Source organism: Sus scrofa, chromosome 12, assembly GCF_054392235.1.
Source record: "Sus scrofa isolate SSC_HxYL_T2T_F1_AM1 chromosome 12, Sscrofa_HxYL_maternal_Yorkshire_Landrace_v2.0, whole genome shotgun sequence".
NCBI classification, from domain to species: Eukaryota; Metazoa; Chordata; class Mammalia; order Artiodactyla; family Suidae; genus Sus; species Sus scrofa.
The window spans coordinates 22,730,380-22,752,404 of record NC_139394.1 but is presented as its reverse complement, the minus strand read 5'-3'; the positions used below and the strand labels follow the sequence as shown (position 1 = coordinate 22,752,404).

Below are 22,025 nucleotides of genomic sequence, written 5' to 3'. Positions count from 1 at the left end.
AAGCAAATGTCCATCAATAGTACAATGAATAAACAAGCTATGCTATGTTCATACAACTCAACAATAAAAGAGAATGAACTACTAGTAAATGTAACAATATGGATGGATCTCAAAGGTATGTTGAGCAAAAGAAGCCAGACACCAAAAAAAGTGCGTACTGTATGATTTACAAGACAATCAAGAAAATCTGAATGGTGTTTTACTTGGGCTAAAGCAAGGTATTATAAATGGGCACCAGGGCACCTTCTGGGGTGATGCAAATGTTCCATATCTTGACCTAGAAGGTGCGTACAGAGGTAAAAATTAATCGACCTATATATGTAAGGACGTATACTTCATTGTATAAGTTATTCCTTAATTTAAAAAATCTATTAAACTCATTTTCAAATATCTAAAATCCAAAACTTTAGAAACGCAATTATGGCAATAACTTCCCACTTTTTAAAAAAGTTTGAATTTCAAGCGTTTCTCATGATTCTTCTTTTTTCTTTTTTAGGGCCAGGAATCGAACTTCCACCTCATGGATACTAGTTGGGTTCATAGCTTGCTGAGTCACAATGGGAACTCCTCTCATAATTCTGCTATAGAGTCCTTATAGATTATAACTATACTAACACCCACTGAATAGGCATTATACAAAAATTCTCACAGTGAGGAAATTTATTTACATGTTACATGCCAAATAAATATGAAGATATTTTCAGTGATAGCAAATTCTCCAAATTTCCTGAGAATTGAGATTTCAAGATTTGTTTCAATTTTGATCTTTGATTTTTTTTTTTTCAGTGAACTTAGGCTACAGATAGTTTGTGTCTTTCATCTTTGGAAAACAAAAACAAACAAATAAAACCTCTGATCCACATTTCTCTCCAACAACAGCCCCGCTTATTTCTCCACTTCCCCTCCCAGCTAAACTTGGGGGGGGGGGGGAGAAATGGCTGGTATCAGTGTTTCTACTTCCCCTACTCCCATTCCTGCTGTAACTGTTTCCATCCCCACCACTTTGCAAAAAGCACTTTTGTGAAGGTCACTTGCAAGTTTCATGTTGTCAAAACCAACCCACACTTTTTGCCCTCACCTTATCTGATTTTCCAGCAACCTTCAGCAGGGCTGATCACTCACTCCTTCATGAAACCTTCTCTCTTGAATTCTGCTACACCCTACTTTCCTGGTTTTTCACCTGTCTTGCCACTGCTGTTTCTCTTATGCTGGCCCCTCCTCCTCTACCTGACCACCTAAATGAGATGCTTCTCAGGGTTCAATCTTGAGCCCCATTCTCACAATACATTTCCTCTATGACTCCAATTATTCCCATTGTGCTAAATATCATCTATGTGGAAGGATGACCAAATTTCTATCTCTAGCCAGATCTTTTTTTTCTGGAGGAGAGGTTCACCAGCGCTGCCCTTGACCATTACCCTTCATTTTAGGACTTTAATTTCCTTCATAATATTTAGCATAGTTTTAATTATTTCATTGGGGATTTATTTGTTTGGGAGCCTGTCTTCTTCTTGGACTGTAAATCCCATGAGGGCAAAAGCATTGTCTTGTTCATCATTGCATTGCCAATATTTTGCATATATGGCACATAAAGGACATTCAATAATTATTTTTTTTTGGCTGTGCACACGGCATGTGGAAGTTCTCGGGCCAGCAATCAAATCCATGTCACAGCAGCAAGCCAAGCTACTACAGTGACAACATCAGTTCCTTAATCCACTGCACCACAAGGAAACTCTTCAATGAATTTTTTTTGTTGCGAGCCACAGGGGAAGTCCAATCGATAAATATTTTTGCGAATGAAGAATGAATGAATAAAGATTTCTGACTTTTGGATTATACTGTGTTATAAAATGTATTATAAGGGAAGTCAAAATTAGATTTATAAAACTTTCATTGCCCAGCTATCTTTTAAAATCAGCATTTAAACAATAAAAAAATACATTCTAAGTCCATATATAAAGATGATCCAGGAGAGTTCCTGCTGTGGCGCAAATAGATCAGTGGCATCTTTGGAGCACTTGGATGCAGGTTCAATCCCTGGCCCAGCACAGAGGGTTAAGGATCCATGCTGCCACAGCTGCAGCATACATTACAAGTGTGGCTTGGATCCCTGGACCCATAGTCTCTGGGGTGGCCAAAAAAAAAAAAAAAAGGCAATCAACCACTAACCCAACTTGTGCTATGAAAATGGCAATAAGTTTCCCTGATACATTTCAAACTGTGGGCAATGCTTATCAGACTTCAGCACGAACAAGAATGTCCTAGAAATCCTGTTAAAATGCAGATTCTGATTCAGCAAGTCCCACCTGAGATTCCACAATGCTGCTGGTCCGCAGACCATACTTAGCAAGGATCTAAAGCATCCTTGCAAATGATTTACAAATTAAACTGAACTTTGCTGGACACTAACTTTGCATCTAGCAGAATGCAAGGTGATTTTCATACACATTTTCTTACACTGCGGCCGGTCTCTCGTAGTATAGGAAACTTAGAGTTCTCAACCTTAGCAAGACCAAGTCACTATATTTATTTTTCAATACGGCAAGAGAGATTTATTAAGGCATCTGAAGTGGATGGGCAGAGCTCAAGATGGTGCCAGCTGCCCCTCACTTTAGAAAAAATATTTTATAATACCTCTTTGTCATCGTAAATTAAATATAATCTCTCCACACATATGTTTTCTAAAATTAAAGCCCTAACTGTAACATAATAGTGAAATAAATAATAAATTAATTTTAACATGTAAATATAAAGCACAATTATTCTAGAAGACACAATAAGAAAGTAGTCAGGTGTGTTTATAGAATCACCATGAATGCAAAAGATAAAAAATGCAGGATACAAGGGCTGCATCAATAATGGCAAAAGTCTTGGCTCTCTAAACAAAGACTCATCTCTTAATTTACACAGCAGTTGCATTCTTAAACAATTTAGATGGCTTTAAAATCATGAGAGCACACTTTATGTTTATACATAAAATGGAGTTTGAGTCTAGAAGTCATTAGATAGATATAAAGTGTTACTAAGTTTCAGGAAAGGGAAAGATTCCACCTTAGAATGAGGAACAGCTTCCTAAAAGACAAGGGATTTCAGACAGACTATAATGGATGAGTGAGGATTTCAATTGGCACAGTTGTGGTGATATTAGTGTTGAGAAGTCAGAAGTTGGTTTGGGTTGGAGAGACAGTGAGTTCACTTTTGGACTTGCTGAGTTTGAAGAGCCTAGAATGGGGGTTAGGAAAAGCAATGTGCTCAGGGAACACTGAGCAGTCCAGAATAACAACTTTACAAGATAGGATGCCACTGACAAGGTATACTGAAGCCACACTGTGGATTATTTTAAATGCCCAACTAGGAAATACTTAAGATGTTTGTTGAGCAGGGGAATAACTTGATATTTCAGGAAGATCATTCTTGCAGCAACCCTCAAAATGAATTCAAAGAGGCAAGTCTAGATACAGGGTTACCAACAGGAAAAACATGTAACAGTCTGAATCAGTAGTTTTCAAAATGTGTTCTATGGAAACTCCAGAGTTCCAGAGGGCTGCCAGGGGCTGATCAGGGCAAGGAAAGCGGCAACAGCTAGGTAGGTCTAGCAGTAGTCTCTCTTTGATATTCTTATTTAAATAACTCTACATGAGCAAATTGGCACAGGAAAAAAAATACCAGTGTGGAACTACAATCTCACATCAAATTTTTAGTATTTTCAAGGAGTTGGTTCAAAAGTTTTATTTTGAGGTCGGAATGTAAATTTATATGTGGATAATCCTCAATGCATTAAAATTTTGGTAAATGATACACATAAAAGTCAAATGAAATTTAAATCAAGCCTCTGATGTACATTTGTGATACTATCTGCACTGTACTCAAGCATATAATCAATCAACTAATAGTGAGTATTAGTAAGTGATTATTTAACTACAGAGATAAATGGCAAAAATTAGTTGTTAAATGTTATAAAAATTAGTTCTTCAGACCAGACCTATTATAGTTTACATCCGCTATCATGTAACTCCATAGCTATAAAAAGTATTTATAGATTAGTGAGCATAATCTTTTTTTTCATATCCATAGAGTCTATATGATTACTACTACAGGAAATTGTTCTGATGTGCCAAATATTCTGATATGTTAATAGCTTCTCAAATAGATAACACTTTTCAGATAAACTGATCATGCTGTGATAGAGAGCTCAAATTAAGTAAAATATATTATTCGCAACTTTAAGAATCAGAACATAAACAATTTGGCTTATTATGGGGTATGCAGTACTACACTGAAACAAAGAATGTAGCAAAATTTTAAAACGAACCCAAGTTAGATTTCACTATATTATTTCCTCCATGGTAGAGGCAATATTGGATTAGAAAAAGGTAACAGCATTCATCGTGTTGGATTAAGCCAATATTCCAAACTTGTCTACCAAACCTTTAACGGCATCTCGACAAATTAACCAGCAAATTTAACTTGTTTCTATGTCACTATTTTCCTTACTCTCTTTACCATAAGAGCCGAACAAATAAATGGTCAAATTACCAAACACACTGGCAACTCATTCATTAATTTATTCTATGAATATGACTGCAGCCCTACTATGTGCTGGGGATCTGGCTGGGTACTAGCTATCACTGGAGATAAAAAGATCCCTACACTTTGGAACCTGACAGTCTAGATGGGGCTACAGGTGTAGTAATGACCAAAATAAGCAAGAAACCTGGTTAAGTAATCTTTGGGCAATTAAGAGTTATGAGTAGAAACATAGTTTGGCATTGTTTCATCAGTGATGCTATTGAAATGTTTTCTATTTCCCCTATTAAAAAAAAAAGTTTCCTTTATAAATGCATAAATAACCTGATGTGCCAAAAATGCTATCTCTAAGTATACTCATTAATAAATACAATGTGTGATATGTTGCCAATTCCATTGATATAAAAAGTTATAAGGCAAGCTGATTTTGACGATAAGTAAAAAGTACTGTTCCATAAATGTGTTTTATTCTGTTTCATATCCATTAATAAACACTTAGTTTGTCATCTCTCCTAAATGGGACATATATCCAATATAATATGATATCAGCTCCAAATTATTTTTATTTACCCTACACCACTTTGGATCCTACAAACTTTAATTTTGGATGCAGATTTAAATTAAGGATGAAAAAATTACCTCATTCAAAGTAATTATGGATTAAAGTAGTCTGATATTGAGTAATAATTACTGAGTTATATATAGACCACTTTTCAACTAATCCACATATATTAGAGATATAATTACTGTTTTATTATTTCATCTTTTTTAAAAAGTGGTTCAAAAAGCCTTGGGGTCATCCTTATGATTTCTAATTTTTATGAATGTACCAGTTAATGGGAGAGTTGTATTTTTAAAAGGCTTGAGAGCAGAGTGTACTCTATGTCCTTGTGATATTTAGAATCTCTTTTCGTAATAATTAATGAATCTTTAGCACACACACAGAAATATTTATTGAGCACTTACTATAGGCAGGTTTCAGTTAGTCACTCAGTTCTTCTCCTATCTGGTCTAGAACTACCGTTTGAGTCAGGAGCCAATTAATATTGGGTGTCTGATAAAGGATCTACCAATAATCTTTGAGTCCTAAGTAAGTATAAATATAGACATTTATACATTAACGACAAGTTTATAACTATGTATTAAAAAGGTATCATTGGAAAACGTACGCTAATTTTACGGCACCACCTATATATCTTACTGATTGACAAAACAAATTTCTGTTCATATTTGATCCATACGTTAATGGACTAATAAGACATGATCCTGAAATCGCAGATATAAAGTTAAAAGATAAGAGTTAGCAATAAATGATATTCTAGCCAAAAACCAATAATATTTTTTGGTTTTCTAAGTTTTCTTTTTCTGTTATATCAATGGTACCACTTAAAGGACTGTCTAAGTACTTTAAAATTTTTCTGAGACCTCTCTAACAAAGAATCACTAGCACCAATCCTTATTCACAAATATTAATTAAATAAAAGTCATCATAATAAACAGAATGAAAATTACATGCAGCATCATTTTTTAAACCGAATGCAACAAAGTCTGAGGGTCTTCTATGAACCACAAACTGTTCCTAACACAGAGCATAGAAAAATAAGGCACAGTTTCTGCCCTCAGAATCTTAAAGACCAATGGGAGAACACACTTAAATCAATAAATAATTTCAATATTGTTGGCAGAAATAGGCACAGTAAGGAAAGGCCCTTAGCCTAATTGGAGAGAGGCAAAAGACTGGGTAGAATGACCAACAGAAGGCACTAGGGAAATTCATGAGAGGGAGGTCCTTCATGGTGAGAATGCCTGAGAAAAGTCTGAAAGATGAGTAGGCATAACTAGGTAAAGAATGGGGTGAAAACTGTAGCACAGACATGCAAGTGTGAAGTAGCATCTCGGATTATAGGGAGCACAAAGAGGAATTTTCTAAAATTATGTTCTACTACGACCCCATGGTCTTTCTGTGGCTTTTGTTCCTTTGAACTTTACCATTTCAGTCTTCACATGTTCGTAATGGAGGGCTAGTCAACCCCACCACCTGGAGGCTTTATTTCTGTAAATCCCAACCATTCGGAGCATAGAGAAGGACCTAGAAATGAAAAATGGCTACCACAAAAGCTGTGTGGTGCGAAGGAGAAGCTGACATCAAGAAGGAGACAAAAATTACACAAGAACCTGTGATTATTTAGTGCAGGGACATTCAGTTTCACACAGTTCAACCCTCCCCCCGCCCCTCCCCCGGCTGCCGTGAGAATATACTATAGAACCACACATTACCTGATGGTCAGAATAGGGACCCTAGGTCACCAAGATAAAGTTTTTTTCCTACGTACCTTTTTAAATAAAGAAAAGGGCTGTGTAATAAATACTCTTAGATCTCTATCCAATATTGTTTAAATAAAACATTTTATATTAAATGACAACTATGCCAATACCTGTGAAATTCATATTTATGAACCACCCATTTCTCAACCATACCAGACAGAAAGGATATAATTAAGCACAGATAACAAACGTTAGTAACATAAAGAACCTCCGGATAGAAAATATTTAAGATCACAAATTGTGAAAAAAGAAAAAAATTACAGCTTTTGATTTATTAGGTGCCTTAACTCTTTTCATTTTTACATGACAAGCTTCCTCTTCAAAAGCTTATTCATTTGACATCTTCAGATATAGAAAGCCTCGATAAATGTCTGGTGATGATAAAAAAATGAATGAATTTTTTAAAAGAGTTTATATGCTGAAGGAATGATTGACTAAATAGCATCACATTTCACACTAAACTATAGCATATTAATTCAACCCCCAAATTAGGCAGAAAATAAAAGTATTCCATAAGGTAATAACATCACACTGTTCATTGATTTAGCATTTAGCATTCTACTTTCTTACATTGCCAAGAAATGAGAGGTATACACTACAGGTCAAATTCTAGATTGAGACCAAGATATCGAAATAATATAAAAGCACTTTATTTTAAATATCAAACACATGAGTCAGATTAGTCAATCTTGGGTGGCTATAATGAATCAGATATTTTACTACATCAAATACTCTGGTCCTCAGGGACCTGATGTTAAAATAGCCAAATTCACAGCAATAAACTTTTTGTCAATTTTATCTTTTGCTTTAAGTACTGAAGTATTTGCATTAAGCATACCACATAAATTCTATCTCTATGGACCTATGAATATAATCTACTTGCATAAATTTACAGCTTATCACTGATTCATATTCTATATTCTATCTCTTTCCTCTTACAGTCTGTACATTCCAAATCAAATCCTACCCAACTTTTCACTCCTTTCTTATTCAGGCTTATCTAAAAGTCAGGGCTTTAATATCCTAAATTATGCTATTTAGTTAATAATTTATTTCATCTTAAATAAGTGAACTCAGAAATATAAACATTTGCAGAGAAACATTCCAGTTTCCACTGTTTTACACTACTCTGTACGTTATTCCTGAGAAGTGAAATGATTAATACTAGGGAAAAAAAAGTGTTGGATTATTGATTTATAATTTCACAAAACAAATTCAGCAATTAATTTATAAGAACTAAAGCATGACAGTTTTTTAAATTACTTGTTCATAGTGTACAGCAACCTAATTTTTTTTCCTGTTCTTGGCCAATGAAATCTTTACATGTAAAAATTGCACATCATAAATCACTTTTCAAATATTCAAAGTGCAAATTTTTAGACTTGTATTTTCAAATGTAAAGCATAAAGAGTTTTTCATAAGAGAACTTTGAAGTATTATTCAATAGTCATTTAAATTTTTCTATACACATACTAAATACACACTGTTCATTGATTTAGCATTTAGCATTCTACTTAGACGGAAAAAAAATGTTTATAAAAGCCAAGTCAGTTTAAAAAAAATTGTAAACATATCCATGTACAAATTGAGGACTTAGTACCCCAGTATTGTACTCAATTACATTATGAAACAAAAATCTATCTTATATTCCAAAGTATTCAATTAGGTTTTAATAACTTCATATACTCTAGACCTAAGGCAGACAAAGATCAAGGTTCCCTGGCAATAAGAGAGCCTTAGATTACTATGAAGAAAATATCCATGCTATTCATAATATTTACCAAGTGAACATTTTATTTAGGTGTCAGTATCTCATTTATCAACAGAATGAATATATTCTCACAAATTCTGGTTTTCTGTCACTACCTCCCCCAATCTGAGATGCATCTGCCATTTTCAAACACTTGTTGAACAGACTATTGCAAAGTTTAGACTACCAAATAGTAGTGGGAAATTTTAGTTATCCCAAGGAAGTACATACTGAAACATTTTTGAGAAGCGAAGAGTTTTATGACTTTCAAAATTAATTCAAATGAAACTCAACGCGAGCTTGATTTTTGCTTTGAGTAAAGTTATCATTAGAAGATGGAGTTCCAAAGGAACCGCTAAGTGCCAATACTTTAACATTTACCTCCCCATATGACAGCATTTGCCTTTAGGAGGAAAAACAATCTCCTTTCATTCTAAAGAAGTCGCTCATATTAGCCTAATTCCAATGGACAGTAAGGCCATGGACGGAAAAAAAATCATCCAAAAGGATTAGTTATTCCAACTCAGGTTTGCTGCCAATTCAGGGACACCTCGTCCTAAGTACTCTTCCTCTGCAGACTCAAGAACTGACCCCTGACAACTCCTAAGAAATGAAATTGCGGAGAAGTTATCACTTTCCAAAGTTAAGTGCGGGGAGGGGGTAGGGAGCAAATGGGAGATGTATGAAAGCCGGCACACGCTTTGCCCTCTGAAATGCCTCATATTTACTTCTGACAAAAGAAATAAATAGAAGCAAAACCGAGATTCAGAAGGAACTCTCTCTGCTGCGTGCACCGGTCGAGCATTTCAAAGATCCCTTAGAAAAGAAGCGGGCTGGAGGCTCACCTTCCATCTCGCCGCCGGGCTGGGCTGGGCTGGGCTGGGCTGGAGCGGCGGCTCTGGCTGCCCAGTGGCTCCACGTGCTCCTGCCGTTGCCGGGACGCAGCGCGCAGCTGGCGGGAGATTCCCAGCTCGGGGAGTCCCCGGGAGCCGGCCGCCGCGTCGGCGCAGACTGAAGGGGGCAGGAGCCGGCGACCCGCCGGTGCGCGGGGTTACAGCGGCGCTGGCTGGCGGCGGCTTTAAAGGACGCTCACCGCGGAGCGCCCGGAGGTACCGCGCCTCCAGCACCCTTTTGAATGTCACAGCCCAGAAGCCGGATAGGATGGAAAGGCACCACAGTAAAATGGTCTCAAAATGTCTCTTGGCGAAGGATGTGAGTTGAGAGCGTGCTATCACGTGGAGGGGAGAGGAGGAATCTGGATAGCTCTCTTCCAAGTTTGAGTTCAGAGAGGTGTGGCAGGAATTGAGCAAAATCTGGAACTTTTGCTCTAGATTCGAGGATGAAAACCATGAAGATCATCAAGGAGCATTCACTTCACTCGATAGGTTTTTCTTCCTCACATTTTCGTTTCACGTAATAAAGTTTATTGGTCCAAGTTTTCAGAAAGTTCTAGGATAGCTTAAAAGAATTTTGGCACTTTTATCAACTCAACTTTTTCATTTTTGGAAGCAAGTCTCTCACTTTTATTTTCCCTCCTGGGAACTGCTTGCTGTATTTGTCACCACTCACAAAATACTACGTGATCTACGTATGTGTGTTTATTTTCTACTACCCTGCCTTCTTCCAAATAAGATGTGAGACAGCCTACAAAAACCTATGTATAATGTATTAGTGCTAAGTGGTGGTGGTGGTGGTGGTGGGGAGACACAATAAGATAATAACATTAACTCAAAGATGTTAACAAGCAGAGCTGTACCAGTCAATATCTATTTCCAACATCCTCCACACTTTATAGAGGTCAGCACACTTTTGACTACAGGGAGAAGAAAAGGGAAAGGACCACATAACAATTTTTCAAAAGCAGAATTTTTCTCCACACTAAGGTCTAAGGGACATTGTTCAAGTGAGTCCTTCCTTATAAAGTTACTAAATATGCTGAATTGGACAGCATGTAAATGATTTTCAAAAAGACCACTGTCACCCTTGTTAGAAACATATTGTTAGTATACAAATATATTTGAGACTTAAGGTTGGGGGTTTGTGCATCAACAAACCACATAAGAATAAACCCACACTTAAAGTGTGCATATTATAATTTTATGCATGTTTATTTTAAACATGCTTTGGTGTAGGAGATATATATGATTTTTAATGAATTAATAACTTGTATTGGCTTTGTTTTAAGATCATGGCACCATGAAAGCATCTCTATAGCTTGTTTGGGTTGGAGCTCTACAGGATAATATCAGTTTCAGAGAAATACTCTAAACACTAGGTCTAATTTTAGTATTGAAAGGGGAAATTTGTTGTTTGTTAGTTTCTAAAAGCAAAAATAGCACATCAAAAGTAGCAGAAGAGGAACTGTAAAATTACACAGGGATGGTATAAGGATGAGTAGTTATTTGATTAAAGAGTTATAGAAAACTTTTCTACTACAATGTTCTTTATACTTAACAATGGCATATGTCACTACTCTAAAGAATTTGTTCAGTATTGAGTATTTCGGACTCAAGAACGTGATACCTAAGGGGAAAGATAAAAAGTACATGGATAAAATAATTTATGCAGCTACTTCACCCTCAAGGAGGTGGTACATAAATCCCTACTCCATAAGTGGGATTCACATAGTGACTTCCTCCCAAAGAGTACACTATGAAAAGGGGGGAGAGAGTAACTTTACAGCAGAGAAACCAGACAAACACCACCACAGCCAGGTGATCAAGGGAACAGTGTGATGTTAAGGCATGTTGACAGTATGTACCCTTGATATGACGTGGTGAGAATGGCACTTCACCTCTGTAGTCTTCCACCCCAAAATCTATAGCCCCAGTCTAATAATGGAAAAAAAAAATGAGAAAAATTCCAATAGAGAGGCACTCTGCAAAGTATCTGACCAGTTCAAGTCAGGTCAATGTCATCAAAACTGTCACTAACTGTCAAGGTCATCAAACCCAATTTGTCACAGCCAAGAAGACCTGACGACTAAACGTAAGGTGGGATCCTGATTCGGATTTTGGAGCAGAAAAAGGACCTTTAGTAAAAACTAAGGAAATCTAAATAAAGAATGGACTTTATTATCAATATTGGTTCATTAATTTTGAGAAATGTACCATAATTAACGGAAAATGCTAACAGTAAGGAAGTAGGTGGAGGTACATGAGGACTTTCTGTACTATCTTCACAACTTTTCTGTAAATTTAAAACTTCTAAAATTAAGTTTATTTTAAAAGAGTGGACGATACTTTGAACAAATAACTACCACTCATTTGATTAAAGTCGCTTCTCAGTGTTCCAAGCTGATCACACAGGATTTACAAGGATCAGTTAGTTATGCCCGGGAAGCTATTAAAACGCTGTGGATTTACAATGTACTTGAACTAAAACTGGATGATAAACTTCCAGGGAAGCAGAGAGGATGCCTAAATTTATCTTCTTTATCCTCACTTTAAGAAGGAAACAACAGTTGAGACTGAACCATGAATCTAGACACCGTAACTGACATGGGTGGATCTGACTCACTGAATCACATTTCATGGCTTAGGCTATGTAGGTAAAATTAACAGTGACTAAAAATGAAATCACTGACAAAGGTTGCTCCTGGACCATCTGAGATAGTCCAAGTACTGACTCGGCTCAAAGGAAATAAAACTGAAAACTCTTGATCTCACCCCAAATAATCATTTTGCACCCTGTCTGAACCTTGGGCTCTCTACCCACCAGCCTACTCAAAACCACGACTGCGGGTGTCCCGCTGCTAAGAAACAGACAATACACAGGGCTTTCCAGGCCACCAAATTAGTAGCCAAGAAGGGACCCGTGAAAAACGCTGGCACGCTTTATTTTGGAGCTCGCTGATCTTGACCTAACCTCCCTTCCGACCGGAAAAGCCGATGTGGGGACCTTGCCTTTCAATTGGGCCCTTTTTCAAAGCAGGCTGACTTCTCAACCCTGGAGAAATTTGCAAGCGGGGCGGGGGGTCTCTCAACATCGCTGATACTCGAAGATGAAAATGAAGATGAAATGTTCCCATAAAGTGAAGGCCTGGAGACGCCTTGTTGGCGCAGTAGCGGTTCGCTGACTTCTTCGTTTTGTGGGTAGAATACAGTTCAGCAAAAAACGGGTGTTAAAGAGTTTGAAAAAGATTGTGCCCACAGTTTCAGCCAGTTCCTGAGAAGAAAGGCACAGAAGTTCCCACGTGGGGTTCTCTGCTTCCTATGAGGTGGAAATTTTCACAAGCTTCTCCCTCTTCGGTGCTAATTCAATCGCTTCCCCTACCCGCCCTACCCCATTAGAGCCATGGTGTTCCTCCTGTGGCTTTCTTGTCCCTAGACTAAGTAAGTGACAGAACACTCAAGGCCCTGGTTTCTTCTCCTGTACTCTTTTCTTCCCTCTGGGCCCTCGCAGAGAACTAAGCCGCCCAGAGCGCAGGGATATGGCGCCAGACGGAAGGCGCGAAGCATCCTAACGACGGCGGCCGCGTGCGCGCAAGGGTCCTGCCCTCTGCCCACGCCCCGCTCTAGCCCCGCCCACGTCCCTGCGCCCCGCCCACGTCCCTGCGCCCCGCCCTCGTCCCTGCGCCCCGCCCACGCGCGCGAGGCCCGGTAGCACGCACGCGCTGTCCGGCGCGTCCGCTCCTGCGGTAGCTACGGACGGGTAGGGAAGCTGCCTCTCGGCGGTTTGGTCAGCAATGAGGAGGCGTTGCGCAGGGGCTGAGGTAGGAAGGTGCCCGCCCCTCGACGCCTCCCGCGACGCTAGTCCCTGAGCCACGATGCGAGCTTGGGTCCTACTCTCCGCGGTGCTCTGGTACCTCACAGGAGGTGGGGCTCTTCCCGCCCGCCCCCCGGCCTCTCCCCTCTTCCCTGTCCTGCCCCACGCTGAGCCCTGGCTCCTTTTCTACGTGAAAAGTCAGTGGTTTCTTTTCTCCGCAGTTGGATGGCAGCGTTCCTCCGAACGCAATGAGAAAGGCTTCATTTATGGCAAGCCGGGACATCCAGGTAATAAGGACCTCGTCACCTGCAGAGTCGATCCGAAGAGCCAGGTGTGCCTGGCTCTGCTAAGGTGCTTCCCACGGTGGGAAACGGAGCGAACGTTTATGGAACATCTGCTGTGTGCTCCGCACTTCCCGAAGGTTTCGTCGTTTCATCCTTAGAGCGACGCCACTGAGCCTGTGTTGTATCACCTTGTCTAAAGCCGCACAGCTCGCGATGAGCTAGGATTCAATCCTGGTGTCTTTCTCCGAGGCCACCTCCCTGCCAGGGGTCCCTGCTTCTTTGCAACGTGCAAGGGCCACTCAGAGGAGTGATTTGCCGGGCTGGAAGTCCCTCTGTTCGGAATGCCCTTATCCCTTACCTTATTAACTAGAACTCCTTCAACATCCTTTACGGCCTCAATTCACATATCATTTGTCACTGCGATGAAACTTTCTCACACTCCCCAATGAAAGTTAGTCTCCTGGCTAACTTAGATAACTTTGGGCCAGTCCAAGGCCCAAAGGCTTTGGGCTTTGAGCTCCTCCCCCCACCGCCAAACTGTAGGACAGTGTTTTGTTTTTTTAGAAGGCAGAATTGAAATCCTTCTCTTTATTATTTTTTTAATAGCTATTTCCCCAATGCAATTTTTTTTCTATTGTACCGCATGGTGACTCAGTTCCACGTACATGTACACATTCTATTTTCACACATTATCATGCTCCATCATAAGTGACTAGGCATAGTTCCCAGTGCTACACAGTGTCATCTTTTTATGTTTAGAGCCTGGCATTCAGTAGGCTTTAAAATTAATATATTATGAAACAGTGTTGGTTCCAAGCACATTACTGCTGTTTCCATCAAATCTGAAACAGAATAGGTAATTTCAGAAAATCTTCCTTGAATGTGGCACATAGGCTTAGTTATTGTTCTAACAGAGGACATTTATAAATATCAAGTTTGCCTTGAAGGTGACAATGATTATCTTTAAAATAGTTTTGTAGCCAAAAATACTGACCTTCAAATTGATTCCACTAACCCTTCAGAATTTTTTTATTCTAGTTAGTTCTGCACATTAAAATGAACTTCTAAATGTATTATATACCTTTTTTATAAACAGCACTATAATATCACAGAAAAAAGAAAAAATACTGACTCTCCAGTAGAACAGTTTTTTAAATCTGCAAGAAGCTAAAACACTCTAAATGTTATAATCATATACTGATTTTTAAAATAGTGAAATCCAAAAACAACTAATTGAAGTAACTTTGGGGAGTTCCCACTGTGGCTCAGTGGGTTAAGACCCTGACATAGTGTCTGTGAGGACACGGGTTCAATCCCTGACCTCACTCAGTGAGTTAAGGATCCGATGTTGCCACAAGCTCTGGCATAGGTTGCAGATGCAATTGGGATCTGTTGTGGCTGTGGCTGTGGCATAGGCCTGCAGCTATGGCTCCAGTTTGACCCCTAGTGCAGGAACTTCCATATGCAGCAGGTACTGCTGTAAAAAGAAAAAAAAAAAAAAGTAACTTTGGCATAAAATGGTAGGAAGCATATTTCTTAATTTAATTTTGCTGTATAAAGTACTTATATATTGTTTGATTTTGTCACAGTGAAAGTATATGTAAAATTACATCACAGTAGCCCAATTCTTGTCTGTATGGATTTTAAACTTGCTGAAAAAGAAACAGTGGACCCCACTTACTTATGGATTGGACCCAATGAAAAGCCATTAACAGGTAAGTCATTTGATTTTAATATCTTTTTTAATGTTGAGGAATTTTTTTTTAGAAAGGCTCTGTCACTTATTGGAATGAACAACTTGAAATTTAATTTTAACTGCAGTTTCACTTACTCCATACTTAAACCATATTCTTGGTTTGTGCCTTATTTTCTCTTTATGCAAAAACTGAAGCAGTAAGTTTTGTACCCTACTTCCCAGAGCTATATTAGTTTAGTTTTTATGAAACCTAAAATTTATCCCTGCAACACCTGTGATAGGAGATGAGGTAACTAATATGTAATTTTCCAGGATGTTAGAAGGTGTCTTGGAATATAAACATTATTAATTTCTGTCTTATGTGAAGAAATTGCTATATTATAAGGCAGTATCATCTCCTTCACTGAATTACATAAATCAATCGAAACTAGATGCCAAGAAATGAATTAAAACCAAAAGAGGAGTTCTCTTGTGGTGCAGTGGGTTAAGTATTTGGAGTTATCATTGTGGCAGCTTGGGTCACTGCTGTGGCACAGGTTCAATCCCTGGACCAAGAACTTCCACATGCCCCAAGTGTGGCCAAAAGAAAATAAAAATAGGAGTTCCCGTCGTGGCTCAGTGGTTAACGAATCCAACTAGGAACCATGAGGTTGCGGGTTCGATCCCTGCCCTTGCTCAGTGGGTTAAGGATCTGGCATTGCCATGAGCTGTGGTGTAGGTTGCAGACGCGGCTGGGATGCCACGTTGCTATGGCTCTGGTGTAGGCCAGCAGCTGTAGCTCCGATTAGACCCCTAGCCTGGGTACCTCCATGTGCCGCAGGAGTGGCCCTAGAAAAGGCAAAAAGACAAAAAAAAAAAAAAAAAAATCAAAATATATTTCAGAAGTGCACTTATCGCCTGTGTTTTTCCATTGAGTAATATGACAGAATAAAAATTTTGTTGAATTCTTGAAGTTAAAAATATTCCATTAATTTTTAAATGTGTTTATTTGTAACCCTAGGTTTACCAAATAATATTTGAATTGTGACATGTTAAATAACCAAGTAACTTACTATTTCTCTTTAGGAAATGATCGAATAAATATAACTAAAACAGGAAAGCTGATGGTGAAAGACTTTCTGGAGCCTTTGTCTGGACTTTACACATGCACTCTTTCTTATAAGACTGTCAAAGCAGAAACCCAAGAAGAAAAGATGGTGAAGCAGAGATATGACTTTATGATCTTTGGTAAGAACATGGCCACACTTTAACTTACTCATTTAGTTTAGATCATAATTAAGTATATGGCTTCTTCATTTGGTGAAACTGTCTATTATATATAATAATTATGACTTATAGAGTATTTTGGGTGTATTTAACCAGGTAAACTCTTAAATTGATAATCAAAATAGTATATCCTCATTAATCCTTTTTCAGCCTCCCACTTCCCACTGCCTAGGTGTATAGGCATAATCTACTTTTTCAGTTTTTCCAACTAATTTAAAAACTGATGTTCAGTTCTCTAAAAGCAAATTAATGATCCTTTTCACTAGACTATGCTGACAACAACACTTCTGTAAATTAAGACTCTCGCTGTTGAAGTCTTGTTTTTTCCTTGATAGTTTTAACTTCTATATATGTAACCAGCTCACAGAAGCTGTATCTTTTCTTATACCGAGTAGATAATATAGCAGAGGAAAATAACCTCTTCTCACTATTGGTTTAAATCTTTTTGTGAGGACAAACTGTTAAAACGTTTTATTAGATAAATTAAGTTTCTGTGCCACTTTGCAAGATTTATGGGATTTAATATTACATGTTATTTGAAAATTAAGCTAGGCACAATTGTTTTTATTCTCATCTTTTTTTTAAAGCCTATAGGGAACCTGATTATTCATATCAGATGGCTGTACGTTTTACCACAAAGTCTTGTGTGGGAAAATATAATGATCTGCTTTTTAGAGTGCTGAAGAAAATCTTGGATAATTTAATCTCTGATTTGTCATGCCATGTCATAGCACCATCATATAAATGCCATTTTGTTAAACTTCCAAAACATGGCCTCGTTCATGAGCTGTTTATAGCCTTTCAAGGTAAACACATTTAACATATTTCTTTAATTTTATGAGTTTAATCTTGATTACAAAGTTAATTACCATATACCATATTAATATGAGACAGCTTACAAATAATAGGCCTTACATGTTTGTTAAGCACTAAAACATATTATTGTTCTTAGCCTGTTTGTGGCTTTAAAAATTAACACATTAATTATTTACCTTTAACTGTAATACATTGCTGCCTCTCTTTTAGAAGTCAGTATCATTTTATAAATCATTTTATGATGCACAGCTTTAACTGTGCAGCTATTATTTAACTTATAACTTCTTAAAGAACTTTAAATTGTATTTTTGAGAACTTAAAAGGGAGGCTCCAAATTTATTTTTATTCATTCTAAAGCCTTGTAGTTACCTCCATTAACCCCCAGATGGAGTGAAATCATAATGTATAAATTAGTCAAATTGTGCACCTCTATTACTAGGATTACATAGATTAAACATATGCACACACATGCATAATGAATTCAGCATTTGGAGCTTTATTGAAATGTTTGGAACTTTTTAGAATCCTTTTGTGAAGATGTCACTTTTTCCCCCTCCAGTTAACCCTTTTGCACCAGGGTGGAAAGGTACATGCAATGGGTCTGTTGACTGTGAAGATATCACTAATCATAATATCCTCCAGGTGAGAATTTCAGTGTAAGGGGCAATTATTTGAATAGTCAATAAAGCTATTTAAAAATTTAAATATGAAATATTATTGATTTTTGGTTTGTTTTATAAACCAAGATTGTAAAGTAAACATCTTCAGAATGTAAAGATGTTTTGTTTTGGAATAGTATATCTGAAATGTTATATAGCTCCCCCAGGCTAACATTATATGTTTTTCCTAAGACAGGAGGGTAGATCACTAGTCTTTGTTCTCCAAATGGTAACTAAGCAGCACCTTGAACAATTTTACAGTCATGTCATCCTAGATTAAACCAGTAGTTTTTCCAAAATTGTATCTATAGTGATCATAATAGTTGCTTTCTCCTCTGTCTCTTTAGAAGTTAAGGACATAGTCTAAAAAATTCCTTCGCTCTCCCAGTCTAGCCCCTGGGCCCAAATCCTTAATGGTATATATGGTTGATGGGAAGCACTCAGTTATTATTAGTTATTATTTAAACCCTATCCTCAAAAAATAAAATTCATCACATCATTAGTCTGTAGTGCTGATTAGAGAATAGTTTGGGTTTCCATTTTGCTTGGCTCTTTGGAATTAGAAATAATGAACTCTCGGTTATCTGCATATGGAATAGGCATAATTCAAGTGTTTTTTTAACCTCAATTTAATTTTTTTAACCATTGTACATAAAAATTGAAAATGATGGGTCAAGGTCAAGGCTAGACTAATTTTAGTATTAACATGCAACTTTTCGGGAGTTTGCTGTGTAAAGTATGGCATGCTTATACTACATTTCATTACCTCTGATACAGGAGGAGAAACAATTCTTAGATTAGTGATTGTACTTTTCTCTGGTGTTTTTAAATCTTAGGCAAGAGATCGAATAGAAGAATTTTTCCGGAGCCAAGCATATATCTTCAACCATGACTTCAATAAAACTCTACCAGCTATGCATTTTGTGGATCACAGTTTTCAAATAGTACGTATGGATAGCTGTCGTCCAGGCTTTGGAAAAAATGAAGGTCTACACAGCAATTGTGCTACCTGTTGTGGTAATTATAAAATATAAATATATCTAAATATTTAGATTGTATAGTGAGAATTCACTTCACATAATTGAATTGAATCTAATATATAGTGATTCTCTTGCCAAAAAACATATTTAAAGGGAAGTAAAAATTCAAAGCCCAAATTTCTAAATATAATTACCTTTATGTATTCTTTTGTTTTAAAAACATTTCTATAGTGTTCTGACTTAGGCTACTATACTATGAAAGAAAACAAAACGGTCCTACCTAGGAATTGGAAATTGTAATTAGACAACGAGAAATAGGAACTCATAAATGGAGCTCCATAGATGAGACTGTCAAATGCTTATACTAGAGGAAAAAATAGCAAAGATTCTAACTTTCTCCTACTTTTAAGATCATCAAATAAGCTTATACAACTCAACAGCAGCAACAACAAAAAAAAAACAAACAGCCCAACTGAAAAATGGGTAGAAGGCATAGACATTGCTGCAAACAAGACATACCCAATAAGCAAATGAAAAGATGCTTAACATCGCTGATTGTTAAAGAAATGGAAATCTGTGTACCACCTCACACTGGGCAGAATGGCTATCATTACAAGTCTATAGGAGTTCCTTTCTTAGCTCAGCAGTAACAAACCTGACTAGTATCCGTGAAGATGCGGGTTCAATCCCTGCCCTCACCTAGTGGGTTAAGGATCTGGTGTTGCTGTGAGCTGTGGTGTAGGTTGCAGATGTGGCTCAGACATTATGGAAAACAGTATGGAAGTTCCTCAGAAAACTAAATAACTACCTATGACCCAGCAACCCCACTCCTGGGCATATATCCAGAACAAACTATAATTCAAAAAAATACATGCACCCCTGTCTTCATAGCAGCACTATTCACAATAGCCAAGATATGGAAACAACCTACATGTCCATCAGCAGATGAATGGATACACAAAATGTGGTACATATATACAGTGGAATACTACTCAGCCATAAAAAGAATGAAATAATGCCATTTGTAGCAACATGGATGCAACTAGAGATTATTATACTAAGTGAAATCTGTCAGAAAAGAGAAGGAATACCATAGGATATCACTTATATGTGGAATCTAAAATAAGACACAAAAAGACCAAATAAATAAATAAATAAGACGCAAATGAGCCTAGCTACAAAGCAGAAATAGACTCACAGACAAACACAGACCTGTGGTTGCCAAGGGGGAGGGGATTGGGAGAGGGATGGAGTGAAGGTGGGGGTTGGCTGATGTCAACTATTATACATGAAGAGGGTAAACAACAAGGTCCTCCTGTACTGTACAGAGAATTATACTCAGTGTCCTGTACACACATACGTGTATGTGTAAGTGAGTCGCTTTATAGCAGAGCTTAACACATTGTAAAGCAACTGTACCTCAATAAAAAAATAAAAGCCTCATCCTAAGAAAAAGAAAAAGGTCATCAGATAACAAAGTTTTAAGCTCATAAATAATCTTCCACAGCTTAATTGGCTGAACTCAGTATAACGTAGATATAAAATAGATATAGAATTGGTGTGACATTGATGACAATTTCTATTATTGGTGGAAAATACCTCTAACTTACCTCTAACTGAAATTATAATAATCTATTCCATTGTGTTTTCCTCTGCAGTGGTTTGTGGTCCTGGGACTTTTAGTCCCGATGTTGATGTTACATGTCAGACCTGCGTTTCTATCCACATCTACGGAGCTAAATCTTGCCCATAAACTTCAGAAATCGCAACATGAAAACTAGAGGTGGAAGCATTGCTACTTGCTTGTGGAGGTGGTGGACATAAGATAATTTGTTCATATCCCAGAGCATCATAGATAGTTTCATTAAGTATGATCACTAAGACCAAAATATTGGAAACATACATTTTAGAAACCTTGAAACGATAGTCGACCTGGCATTTCTAAGAAGGCTTTTGATGTAATATCTCCAGTGTGCAAAAGAAAGTGTAAGTAGCAGTGGATGATTTTATGTTTGTTGTTTACAAACAGTCTCTTGCTCTGTACTTAAGACTATATTAAGGTCAAGAAGGTTAGCAAAGTATAATATAATAAAAGCTTTGTACTTTTCATGTATTATTTTGTTTGAAATCACTCTTGTATAATATAAAGGCGTATATATTACCTCTACAATTAGAACCAAAAAAAGTTATTCTTTCAGTTTCTTTGCTTTTAGTTTGTCTTTAGAATAGTAGACTTTATCTTTTAATGTAGTTTTAGGACTACAGAATAATTGAGCAGATATTACACACTCCAGCCCACACCCTCAGCTCTCCCCAGCTTCCCCTATTATTAACATCTTGCATTACTGTGATATGTTTGTTACAGTCAATGAACCAGTGTTGATACATGATTGTCAGCTGTAGTTTATAGTTTATATTAAGGTTTATTCTTTGTGTAGTACAGTTCCATTGTTTTGACAAATACTTAATGACGTGTCCACCCTTACACTTTCATACAGAATAGTTCCATACAGTTAGAATGCCCTGTGCTTCACCTGTTCATCTCCCCACCCCTGCCCCAGAGCCCTTGACAGCCGCTACCAACTTTTGGTGCTTGTAGTTTTTTGGAATTTGGTCATTCTAATAGATATATAGTGATATTTTATTATTTTAATTTTAAATTCCCTATAATGACATCTCTATAGTTTCACCTTTTCCAAAATGGCATATACTTGGAATCATACACTATGTAGACTTTCGAGACTGGCTTCTTTCATTTACCAATATGCGTTTAAGGTTCCTCCTTGTCTTTATGTGACTAGATCATTTTTTATTGCTGAACAATACTCCATCCTATGGGTGTATAAAGGTCATCTTCGTTAATTCTGGTTTTTGGTGGTTATGAATAAAGCTGCTATAAATATTTGTGTGCAGTTTTTTGCATGGACATAAGTTTTCAAATCAATTGTGTAAATATCTAAGAGCATGATTGCTGGATTGTATGATCAGATTATGTTTAGTTTGGGGTTTTTG

The 22,025-nt window shown here is 37.4% G+C and overlaps 2 protein-coding genes across 9 annotated transcripts in view; one reads left to right on the top strand and one right to left on the bottom strand.

The window, feature by feature from the left end:
• IKZF3 (IKAROS family zinc finger 3) overlaps positions 1 to 9,658 on the bottom strand; it is a 96,241-nt gene extending 86,583 nt beyond the window's left edge. The window contains exon 1 of the mRNA XM_005653923.4: positions 9,451 to 9,658. Coding sequence (XP_005653980.1) covers positions 9,451 to 9,457 — 7 coding nt within the window. The 5' untranslated portion in view covers positions 9,458 to 9,658. The remainder of the gene's footprint in view (positions 1 to 9,450) is intronic.
• Positions 9,659 to 13,205: 3,547 nt separating this feature from the next.
• ZPBP2 (zona pellucida binding protein 2) lies at positions 13,206 to 21,915 on the top strand. 8 transcript variants are annotated; one of them, XM_084982575.1, is made up of 8 exons: positions 13,206 to 13,319; positions 13,534 to 13,599; positions 15,186 to 15,311; positions 16,358 to 16,519; positions 17,146 to 17,364; positions 17,934 to 18,016; positions 18,870 to 18,977; positions 20,672 to 21,915. In XM_084982575.1, the coding sequence occupies exons 3-8, from the start codon at positions 15,233 to 15,235 to the stop codon at positions 20,792 to 20,794; spliced, it is 774 nt and encodes a 257-aa protein (XP_084838701.1). In that variant the 5' UTR covers positions 13,206 to 13,319; positions 13,534 to 13,599; positions 15,186 to 15,232; the 3' UTR covers positions 20,795 to 21,915.
• Positions 21,916 to 22,025: the final 110 nt, after the last annotated feature.